This window comes from Neolamprologus brichardi, chromosome 14 (genome assembly GCF_056152115.1).
Source record: "Neolamprologus brichardi isolate AB-2024 chromosome 14, ASM5615211v1, whole genome shotgun sequence".
NCBI lineage: Eukaryota > Metazoa > Chordata > Actinopteri > Cichliformes > Cichlidae > Neolamprologus > Neolamprologus brichardi.
The window spans coordinates 1,745,562-1,757,806 of NC_142117.1; the positions used below are offsets into that span (position 1 = coordinate 1,745,562).

At 42.2% G+C, this 12,245-nt stretch overlaps 2 protein-coding genes across 3 annotated transcripts in view; both read left to right on the plus strand.

The window, feature by feature from the left end:
* Window positions 1-12,245, plus strand: part of LOC148098702 (protein NLRC3-like) — a 199,270-nt gene that overhangs the window by 142,489 nt on the left and 44,536 nt on the right. Inside the window, exon 10 of one of the 2 annotated variants that reach the window (XM_087850553.1) lies at window positions 9,715-9,888. In XM_087850553.1, the coding sequence (XP_087706679.1) occupies window positions 9,715-9,888 (174 nt within the window). Of the gene's footprint in view, window positions 1-9,714; window positions 9,889-12,245 lie in introns of those variants that run through there. The other variant, XR_015719960.1, reaches the window with a different exon arrangement.
* Window positions 4,487-9,475, plus strand: LOC148098709 (protein NLRC3-like). Its single transcript, XM_087850571.1, has 5 exons — window positions 4,487-4,525; window positions 5,523-5,601; window positions 5,764-5,950; window positions 6,079-7,879; window positions 9,308-9,475. Exons 2-4 carry the CDS (start codon window positions 5,599-5,601, stop codon window positions 7,707-7,709), a joined length of 1,821 nt encoding a protein of 606 aa, XP_087706697.1. The 5' UTR covers window positions 4,487-4,525; window positions 5,523-5,598; the 3' UTR covers window positions 7,710-7,879; window positions 9,308-9,475.

Genomic DNA, 12,245 nt, shown 5'->3' on the forward strand with positions numbered 1-12,245 from the left:
CTGAGTCAGACCATCGCCAAGAGCAGTCTGGGTGCTTCTGATAAACGGCTGCTGCCATTTGTCCATCCAAAGTTCAGAACCACAGGATGTAGACGGCCTGAAGCAACGTCTTGGTTGCAGAAACACAGACCTTTAGAAGTCGTACCAAAATCCACGCCAACTTTGGCAGATCACAGGTTTCTTGGCTGCACATGATGGACCTAGCTTATTTGGCACGTTGTTGTAATGTTGTCTCCTCATTTTCAGTACTTTAGTAACCTGGTTGGGTTAGAGAACCATAGCAAACCACATCTTTTGTAAGCAATCGGTGCACATTGTTCAAGAATTAACAACTGGATGCAAAATTGTCTTGCAAGACCAAGAGTGATACACTGCTTCTGCTATAGATGTTATTTATATTTTCCAAGATTTCATCGATAAAGTATGACAAACTTATATTTGTTGGTTTTTTAATGTTCGACATGCTTATAATGCACTTTGAAAACCTCTGAGCACACATGCTAGCAATGAAAGACACAGAACAGAGGCAGCAATATAACATAGCTAACATTAACAGTGCAGTGAATCCTGCTTGTGCCGTGATATTCAGGACTGCAAACCGAGCAGCATCACTGACTTTCAGCCTGTTGTGTTTGTGGATATATGACTGACTTTAATTATCCATCAAATCATCACATTCTCTGTAAGATTAAGGTCAACTATATATATATATATATATACACACACACACATATGAGGCTTTAAAACCAAGTCAACGCTGAAAGTACAAACATCACTAATGTTACATAACTTTGCCGACATTTGGCCAACAGCAATGTTTTATTGTTCTTCGTTATTAAACATTCGCACATAAATAAGTGACGTCATATTCAGTACTTACTTTTGACTCTTCGGCTGCTCCCTTCTGCCGTATTTTGCGGCAAAATTATCCACACCCACCGCCGCGCTATGATTTGTGGGATATATGGGACCACGAAGCGTGCACCGGACCACGCTTGATATTTGGGGAAATCGACGGCGCATTTGGAGTATGCATTTGAAGTACACTTCGGATTGGGACAGCCGTCGTTGCGTGGCGGTGACGTAATCACACTTAAAATGCGTACTTCAGGCGTGAAGACACGTGTGGACATGTGCTTGCACGCTAGTGCATGAGGAGGGACGGATTTTATGTTTTACCTCTCCAGACACCTTTCTTTTGCAACGTTATGGGTTGTACGAACACTGTGCTATGTTTGTAAACACTATGTTTGTTAAGCTGCAGCCGTTCAACCGGGCTTATATGGTTGACGAAGAGAAGGTGTATTAAAGGAAACACTGTGGAATTCCCAATGCCAGTGTGAGCACTGCTATCAGTGAGCTTAACGACAGCCGTTAGCATCATTTCAGTGTTTCAGTCATAAAAACACTTCCTGTCTCTGTGGTGGTTACACTGACATCGTGCAGTTTGTGCTTTGACCTCCAGAGGGCGACAAATCAGCACAGACAGAGAGCTCCATTCAAACTTTGCTGACATCAGTAATAATTCTTCAAATATAATCATCAGTGTTTGAGCAGCTATGATATCAGGGACAATCGAGACATGTGTGACAATACTGAACATGTCACATGACACACCTTAAACATCATGTGATCCACTCTCAGTCTGCACTTTCATTCATGACTTCAACAGGTTGAAATGAGCTTTGAAGAAACATCAGTTCAGTGGTGAAATATTCAAACGCTGCAGGAAGAAGAACAACAAAGTGATGACAGATGTTTGTGCTTCAAACTGGAAAACCAGCAGAAATAAATCACAGCCTGCCAGAAGTTTAGGAGTTTCTGAGGGGAACTGGAACGCAGCACAGTGTTTCAAAGCCCCTGATTGTCCTCAAACGCAGCATTAGGCTGAAAGTTTACTTTCACTTCCTGAACTTCGTGGAGTGGCGCTTGTTGTTGGTGTGTGAAGAAACTGTAAGTTTGCTTTGTTTCCTCCTTTAACAGTTTGTCTTTAGGAACTTTACTGTTTGTTCAGCTCATGTTCGATTTCTTCACACAACAAACTGTGTGTGTTTGTATTTCCGGTCTCTCCATTAAAGTCAGTGTGTAATGTTTTCCTGGCTAACATCAGCTGTGTGCAGCTTAGTTCCAGCACAAATCTGCCGCTCCATAGTTCACGGTAACGGACTCACAGCTGGACCAACGAGGCCGAGTGTGTCCGCCACTCTGAGCTACGTTCGTGTTTGTGTACTTGTAGTTTGTACTTTGTGAGTTCACTCAGAGCCCACAGAGGACGCAGCGTACGTGATGACGTCAGCCCTTTACCTCCTTTACTGTCACTGTGATTAATATTTACACACCACACGAGACACCTGACAGCATGTTAACGCTAAGCTAAAGCTAAGCTAACGCTAATCTAGCCAAGAAGCCAGAGTGACGTTAAAGCTGAGTAAACACTGACCCCAGACCAGCACCGTGATAAAGTGAGCTGCTGCTGCTGAACCTGAACAGGTAACAAAGTGATGAGCAGTCAGGCTGCAGGTTTCTACCTGTTCATGTTTCTACAGTAGAATCACTTTGAAGTGTCTTTGTGCTGTTTCATCTTTGATTTGTGTTCATAAACACTCAGAGAAAGATCACGTGACCTCATCAGGATCTGTGTTGGTGTGTGGGGCTGTACCTCAGCTTTAGATTATGGTGATTATGAGACAGTGTTTCAGCTCATTTTACACAGTAACATGAAAGTACTGTTATGAGGAGTAATGAAGTAACATACTCCATTACTTTTAATTAAAGTGTTCTGTGTAATATGTGTAATAATGACTTTTTTGAGTAACTTCATCTCTGTCAATAACAACATTCATACGTGGAATAAAAACACATCAGTGGATCATTGCTGGAGCTGCCTGGACTTCAGTCTTCAGGATCTCAACCAACAGCATCAACATGCTGCTCCAGATGTTTGTGCTCCAGATGTTTGTGCTCCAGATGTTTGTGCTCCAGATGTTTGTGCTCCAGATGTTTGTGCTCCACATGTCTGTGCTCCACATGTCTGTGCTCCACATGTCTGTGCTCCACATGTTTGTGCTCCAGATGTCTGTGCTCCAGATGTCTGTGCTCCACATGTCTGTGCTCCACATGTTTGTGCTCCACATGTTTGTGCTCCAGATGTTTGTGCTCCAGATGTTTGTGCTCCACATGTTTGTGCTCCACATGTCTGTGCTCCACATGTCTGTGCTCCACATGTCTGTGCTCCACATGTTTGTGCTCCAGATGTTTGTGCTCCACATGTCTGTGCTCCAGATGTTTGTGCTCCACATGTCTGTGCTCCAGATGTTTGTGCTCCACATGTCTGTGCTCCAGATGTTTGTGCTCCACATGTTTGTGCTCCACATGTCTGTGCTCCAGATGTCTGTGCTCCAGATGTCTGTGCTCCACATGTCTGTGCTCCAGATGTTTGTGCTCCACATGTCTGTGCTCCAGATGTTTGTGCTCCACATGTTTGTGCTCCACATGTCTGTGCTCCAGATGTCTGTGCTCCAGATGTCTGTGCTCCACATGTCTGTGCTCCAGATGTTTGTGCTCCACATGTTTGTGCTCCACATGTTTGTGCTCCAGATGTTTGTGCTCCAGATGTTTGTGCTCCACATATTTGTGCTCCAGATGTTTGTGCTCCTGGTGATCAGACTCGCAGTTTCATCCTTGAAATAAGTGTTTATATTGTTGTTATATTGTTGACCCACCATTGATCATGTGTCTCATCACATGATCAATGGTGGGTCAGCGACATGCTTTCTTTCCGTCTCAGGTTTAAATATCTGGGACTCTCCACCGTTTGGTTTTAAAACTGAAGAAGCTTCTCGGATGAAACGTCTTCCAGAAACTTAAAGAAGTCTCTATTTTCTTTCTAAGCTCCTTAGATCACATGACCTGGATGACTGAACCTACAGACATATTGACCTGGTTTCTAGGTTACATGACAGGTCAGAGGTCAGCGACTGTAACTCAGTTACTCCTGTTAATGTGAACTCACTGAGTGTTTGTGGTTTACCTCTCAGACTGACTGAAGATGATGATGGAGGAAGAGGAGGACAGAGCAGAGTATGCAGGGTCCAGCTGTCCGTCTGTGAGGAGTGACCGGTCCAAAGATCATAATCCAGACTTCAGTGCTGAACCTGGACCAACGAGGTCAGAGAGCTGAACACACTGAGTTACAGAAATAATTCTACACTGACATTATAATCAGTGTTGATTCTGGTTGATTGTCTGACTGTGTTTGTGAGCTGAGAGGAAATGAAAATGAATTTGTAACAAAAATCAGTTTTGTCCAGTTTTCCTGTAAAAAGCTGAACTCTAATCTAAGAGGACTGTTACTGACAGGAAACAGCTGCATTATCTGCAGTCTGTGTGATCACAGCTGCTTCAATCATGTTTGTGTCTGCAGAGGTCAGAGGTCACAGTCTGCAGGGTCCAGCTGTCCGTCTGTGAGGAGTGACCGGTCCAAAGAACAAAATCCAGTCTTCAGTGCTGAACCTGGACCAACGAGGTCAGAGAGCTGTGATGACTCCTTTACATGTTTGTGTTTCCTGGATAAATATGACCTGAAACATCCTCAGATTGTTACAAAGATTCATTAAAAAGAAAACAATGAAAGAGAAAAGATCCAAATGTTAGACTTGGTCATTTGCTGTTTGAGGACAGTGATGCTCATATCTGTGGGGAAAGTGTGACCTGAGTGGGTTCATGTTTGTCTTTAAAGAACAGAGCTGCTCTGATTCTCTTTGTGTCTGATCTGTTAAACAGTCTGAGAGGTCACACAGAGACCCAGCAGCTAAAGCCTGGATCATACTGGCTGCTGTTAATGAGACTCCATCAGGACAACACTGAACCACAGTGGTGTGGATGTAGTGGATAAATCCCACCATACTGATGCTCAGATTTAATCACAGGGAACAAAACCAGATGTTACCTTCAGATTGTGACCTTTGGAGTGGACGATGCAGATTTCAATAGAGAATAAATGTTGTTGTTTTTCAGCTGTGAAAAAAGAATCTAATTTTGTGAACTTAAGAATTTATGATGGTGGTAAAAACATGGAGACTATAACACAACATTTCCACTGTATTCATAGAATGAATGTAAAACTGTCAGACATTCATTAAATATGCAAAATGTCTACAGAAACATCAGAGGGTCAGATGTGAAGCACTCAGTGATTTTGATCAAATGACTCATCAGTTATTGATCTGTACTACACTGATCTACCACGTTAGTAAAGCTGGTGTTCTGGTGGTGGAGGGAGACCTCGGATCATGTTCTGGTTTTGGAGCAGTGATCTGCTGATGGTTCAGTTTAATGAGCTTCTTCAAAATCATCCCTGACATCACCACTGAATGGACGTTCATAAACTTAGTAAAAATGGCCCATATTTTCACAATCTGAGGGTTTAAAACTTGACAAAGTTGATTCAAATGAAGTTATTTGAGCAGACACTAATGGATCTTTATCCTGTGTTGATCTAATCCTTCATGGTTCCTCCACAGAGTGGACCAGCAGAGCTCAGAGGTTCCCAGTGGTCAGTCTGCCCAGCAGCATCAAACACAGCTGGACTCCATATTTATGGTCTGTACATGTACAACAACTACTGTTACATCTGTTCTGTTCACAGTCATCTCCATGCTGCTCTTTGTAGACCAGTGGATTGTCTGTGTGTCCTACATGGATCTGATGTTTGGCTCCATGATTTCAGTCTGATTGGCTCATTCATAAAGTATTCTGTTCCAGCTGCTGGAGGACAACATCATCACTTTTGTGAAGAACGAGCTGAAAAAGATCCAGAAGGTTCTGAGTCCAGATTACCCAGAATGCTTAGAGAGTCAGAGGAGCAGCTGCAGAGAGGCATTTGTGAAGATCGCAGTTGACTTCCTGAGGAGAATGAAGCAGGAGGAGCTGGCTGACCGTCTGCAGAGACGTAAGAGGATTTCTATAAAGATTTAAAGTTTTGGATAAATGAACATTTTCCAGAGATGGAAGATGGAGCAACATGTTTTAAAGATTAGTTCTTTTTGGAATTGAGTGTTTATTTTTCTTCTCATTCAGAACTTCCAGCTGCAGTTTGTCATCGTAACCTTAAATCTGCTCTGAAGAAGAAGTTCCAGTGTGTGTTTGAGGGCATCGCTAAAGCAGGAAACCCAACCCTTCTGAATCAGATCTACACAGAGCTCTACATCACAGAGGGAGGGACTGCAGAGGTCAATGATGAACATGAGGTCAGACAGATTGAAACAGCATTCAGGAAACCAGACAGACCAGAAACAACAATCAGACAAGAAGACATCTTTAAACTCCCACCTGGAAGAGATGAACCAATCAGAACAGTGCTGACAAAGGGAGTGGCTGGCATTGGGAAAACAGTCTTAACACAGAAATACACCCTGGACTGGGCTGAAGACAAAGCCAACCAGGACATCCAGTTCATGTTTCCATTCACTTTCAGAGAGCTGAATGTGCTGAAAGAGGAAAAGTTCAGCTTGGTGGGACTTGTTCATCACTTCTTTACTGAAACCAAAGAAGCAGGAATCTGCAGCTTTGAAGACTTCCAGGTTGTGTTCATCTTTGATGGTCTGGATGAGTGTCGACTTCCTCTGGACTTCCACAAAACTACAATCCTAACTGACCCTAGAAAGTCCACCTCAGTGGATGTGCTGCTGATAAACCTCATCAGGGCGAAACTGCTTCCCTCTGCTCGCCTCTGGATAACCACACGACCTGCAGCAGCCAATCAGATCCCTCCTGACTGTGTTGGCATGGTGACAGAGGTCAGAGGGTTCACTGACCCACAGAAGGAGGAGTACTTCATGAAGAGATTCAGAGATGAGGAGCAGGCCAGCAGGATCATCTCCCACATCAAGACATCACGAAGCCTCCACATCATGTGCCACATCCCAGTCTTCTGCTGGATCACTGCTACAGTTCTGGAGGATGTGCTGGAAACCAGAGAGGGAGGACAGCTGCCCAAGACCCTGACTGAGATGTACATCCACTTCCTGGTGGTTCAGGCCAAAGTGAAGAAGGTCAAGTATGATGGAGGAGCTGAGACAGATCCACACTGGAGTCCAGAGAGCAGGAAGATGATGGAGTCTCTGGGAAAACTGGCTTTTGATCAGCTGCAGAAAGGAAACCTGATCTTCTATGAATCAGACCTGACAGAGTGTGGCATCGATATCAGAGCAGCCTCAGTGTACTCAGGAGTGTTCACACAGATCTTTAAAGAGGAGAGAGGACTGTACCAGGACAAGGTGTTCTGCTTCATCCATCTGAGTGTTCAGGAGTTTCTGGCTGCTCTTCATGTCCATCTGCCCTTCATCAACTCTGGACTCAATCTGCTGGAAGAACGACAATCAACCTCCAAGAAATCTAAATTATTTAACAAACTAAAACTCCAATCACTTCACCAGAGTGCTGTGAAGAAGGCCTTAAAGAGTCCAAATGGACACCTGGACTTGTTCCTCCGCTTCCTCCTGGGTCTTTCACTGCAGACCAATCAGACTCTCCTACGAGGTCTGCTGACACAGACAGGAAGTAGCTCACAGACCAATCAGGAAACAGTTCAGTACATCAAGAAGAAGCTCAGTGATAATCTGTCTGCAGAGAAAAGCATCAATCTGTTCCACTGTCTGAATGAACTGAATGATCGTTCTCTAGTGGAGGAGATCCAACAGTCCCTGTGATCAGGAAGTCTCTCCACAGATGAACTGTCTCCTGCTCAGTGGTCAGCTCTGGTCTTCATCTTACTGTCATCAGACAAAGATCTGGATGTGTTTGACCTGCAGAAATACTCTGCTTCAGAGGAGGCTCTTCTGAGGCTGCTGCCAGTGGTCAAAGCCTCCAACAAAGCTCTGTGAGTAAACATGTGATCAGGCTTTTATTTATAACATAAACAGTGTAATGTGTGATGGACCCTTAATAACTTAAACATATTTTTTTACATGATCATCAGCACTAAATACAGTATATTATAGTTAATGTTTGATAGCAGCAGTAAATGTCAGAGTGTCTTAAACATATCTGGGTGTCAGCTTTTATCAAAGTCATGTCCAGAATCATCCTGTAAGTAAAATTTATTTATACAGCAGCTTTCACAGGTCAAAAACCACAAAGTGCTTCACAATAGAAACGGGCAATAAAAAACACAGAAGATAAAAACATTAAACAGCAAACACTGAACATCATACAGCCTAAAACTAGTTAAAGGCCACTCTGAATACTAGAGTCTGAATAAATGAGTTAGTGGGACCAGTAAAAGCCTTTGACTGGAAGATCTCAGATGTGAGAAGAGCTGTAGGATTGTAGAAAGTCAGAAATATAGACTGGGACTAAAAGTAAGGACTAAATCTTTAAATAACGCCTAAAATGAACTGGTTACCAGTGTGACGAGATTAAACTGGAGTAATGTCCAGTGTATTTCATGTGCTGGTTAAAAGCCTCGCAGCATGATTCTGTACTGACTGAAGACGTTCAAAGACTGTGATGGACCCATAGGTGATCAACTCCCTCATTCCTCCTCTGGTCTTATTGCTCTGCATCAGTGCACTGCTCAGCTGAAGATGAGTTCACTTCTATATGTTACAATCTGCCTCACCAGTACAGTTCCAAGGATCTGCAGCTGCTGAATCAATTATATTCCTCGTGTTTCTTCTGGTTTCCTGTTGTTAGATCTGCCTGCTTGATTGTTTTTCAATCTCTCCTATGTCGTGCACTTTGATTTCCGACTGTACACAGTCTGTGAACCATGACAATTTGTGACAGAATGCAATGATCAGTGAGGACCCGGAGGACACTGACATTTACACTGTGCAGAATTAGACTTGAGACTTTATCTCACTGCTTTGTGGACGACTGATGGAAGGACTAATCACTATATCTGCTTTAATTGAAATAATTTCCATGAAAATTTCACCGGTTCAGTCTCCCAGAATCTCTCAATCATATCTTCACCTTTTCCTAGAGTAACTAACCCTCACTCACCAGAATATGAGCCAGCCTTCCCTCTCATTGCTACATACTTACAGTCTTGCCTATCACCTGTTCACAGAATGAGTCATCACTTGTTTTTGTTTAGCATTTAATGAGCAAGTTCCAGGTCTTTATATTTACACAGGGAACATTTTTAAACTAAAACGTTTTTTAGCCATAAATAGTAATGCACACTGGCATTTGTCTTTCTTTCAAAGGTTCAACACAAGAAGTGATTTAAATTAATCACAAACAGTTTGTTATCAAATGACAATTTTTCAGATTATGTCTTTATTATGTTTTTGTTTTTTAGGTTGAGTGTCCCTGACCTCTCAGACAGAGGCTGTGAAGCTCTGTCCTCTGCTCTCAGCTCCCAGTCCTCTATTCTGAGAGAGCTGCACCTCAGTATCAACAACCTGCAAGATCCAGCAGTGGAGTTTCTTTCTGCAGGACTGAGAAGTCCACACTGTAAACTGAATACTCTGCGGTGAGATCAAGTTATGTTGTGCTTTTCATCAATTGACAGAATTAACCAATAGCAAGCCACTAAATGGGGAAAAAGTCAGTTAAACTTCTGTAATAGTTTTATGTTAGTGTCATCTCTTAGTGTTGACTCTTAGTAAAAAAACAGGATTTATTGCAAAATCTAAAAACTCTTTTGTGCACCCTCATTGCAATTTAATAACAGTGTTTGTTTAATGTTTATCTTTCATTTTTCAGACTGAGTCACTGTGAGCTCTCAGAGAGAGGCTTTGAAGCGCTGTCCTCAGCTCTCAGCTCCCAGTCCTCTAGTCTGAGACAGCTGGACCTGAGTAACTCTGACCTGCAGGATTCAGGAGTGAAGTTTCTGTCTGCTGGAGTGAAGAGTCCACGCTGTAAAATGGAAACTCTCAGGTCAGGATTTAAAATGTTCCACTGATGATCATGTTAAACTTGATTTCTATTACTGCAGAAACAGTCAATTGATTTTAAAAAAGTCTGAATGTAGAAATTAGCGTCTGGGGTTTTTAGTGATATTTGTTCACTTTCTTTTTTTCATTTGCAATGAACTGTCCCATCTGCTCCTCTGAGTCCAAATTCTTTATTTTAGCAGTGCTTCATCCACCAAACCTTCTAGTTCGATTCCTGTATTTTGAAGGTTTTTACAGAGCTGTTTGTTCAGATATCAGAATTTGATTTTCAGAAAGATTTAGTAATAAAAATATGATCAATTGATTATTTCTGACTGAAAAGATGAAATATATATTTGGTCATAGTGATATGACTCATTGCCTCACTTAAACATAAAATGTAAACAAAAATTCAAAACAATAGATTAATACAAAACAGAATTTGACTGTTGAGCTTAAAGTGAGCTTGAATGTTATTCACTTCCTGTTTTATTTTGGTAGTTATCGTCTCTGGTTTTTACTTTTACTTCCTCCCCCGACATTGTCTACATTAGTTTCAGCTGTAGAAGATTTTATTGACTGTTTGATTTGTAATTTTTTTAAAAATATAATTGTTGACTTATAAACTATTGCTAAAATGTATTTTCATTAAAATACCAAATAATTTATTACTTTATCATCTAATTAGATTATAATTCTGTAAATAGGGGTGATAGTGTGGTCTATGTGGGTTGTCTTCAGGTACTCTTCCTCCCACAGTCCAAGAACATGCATGCAAGGTTAACTGGAGATGTGTGATTGTGAGCATAAATTGTCTGTCTCTGTCTAGCTCTGTGTTTACCTGGCTACATCACCATGGTTACTGATGCTGAACCAATAACCTGGTCTGGATCAGGTTATGTTCAGAGTTTTTGTTTAAAATCAACTAAGTGCCTCATTTTCACTGATTCTTTCATTTACAGAAAGCTTTAAGTGTGATATAGATTCAGTCATATCTGACTAATGTCAGTGAATGAGGCCCAGCTGTAAAGTCACAGCAGTCACACTGTATGTGTCTCATTGTCACTGGAGTTTAGGCTCCATGCATTCAGCTGGTGCTGCAGAAAAAGTAGAAATGTTTCTGTTTGGTTCTAATGCTGAGTCTCTTTTACAAAGATGGAACTGCAGCTAATCCTGCTCATGTAGCCTGTTAGTAAAAACTCAAGTCACTGTCAGACACAGCAGACATTTACTGATAATCTCACTGTATGTGGTCTTTTAGCACCTCCTACTTGTGAACATGTGGAGTGTTGTTTGTCTGGGTGACGAGTGTAACTGTTGAGTGAGAAAGACTGTGGTCGTGTCCAAATTCATGGGCTGCATCCTCCTGAGGACCCGGCCTTCGCGATCTACGTGGGCCGGGTCCTCAGAAGGTCAGGTAGGCCGGAAGTAAACGGCCATGGAATTGGACGGTCTAGCCTTCTGATTGGTGTCACCGCTGTCTCGGTGGAGTTTAATAAACTCTGCCGTCTGCTCCTTGCTATCTAAAATATAACAGGACTCTGGCGTAAATTGTTGACCATCTCACACTTCTGTTTAATCAGTTTTTTGTTTGACGTTTATTCAGTTGTGTAAAAACCAAGGAGGAACCCACCCGGGGGATAAATAAAGTTTTATTTTATCTAATCTAATCTAATAACTTTAATCTCAGCCAAACCGATTTACTCACGAACAAATAAAACACTGAAAAAAGCCAAACAATAACATTTTTAGGTTGTCTAAGTGACTTATATATTACTTTTAACCTGATTAGTGAAAGTCCGCGGTGATCTGAAAATGATGTACAGGGAGTTGTGCCGTTCTCGGCGGCTTCAGTGACCCTGAAGCTCTCGGTTAGCTATCGAGCTGGTGGGTAACAGACGTCTCCGAAAACGTCGAAGCACTTTTGCAAATATGCAATATCTTGATAAATCGAGCAGATATTTGAAGTTTACACACTCACATTCTCGCCTGAAAATATGTTAAAAGTTTTGTGACCCAGGAAGATTAATAAGAGTAATTTTAAATCTTAGTAGCGGCCGCCATTACCAGAAACTGGAGTTTGGCTGGGCCGCAATATGAATTCTGGGATATGGTGGGCCACGAAGGACACACCCGACACATCCTTCAAATTCGGGGAAAAGGTCGGCTGCATTCGGAGGAGTCCACGAATTTGGACAGCCTTTGGTGCATTGCTGTGACGTTATTGGTCTACAAATGTGTCCTCAGGAGGATGCAGCCCATAGATTTGGACACACCGAGCCTGCGTGCTGGTAGCACCTTAGCCACAGCTCGGGTGTGGAGGAGAAGCTGAAAAAGGTTTCCTAGTTTGTAAGGAGGAAA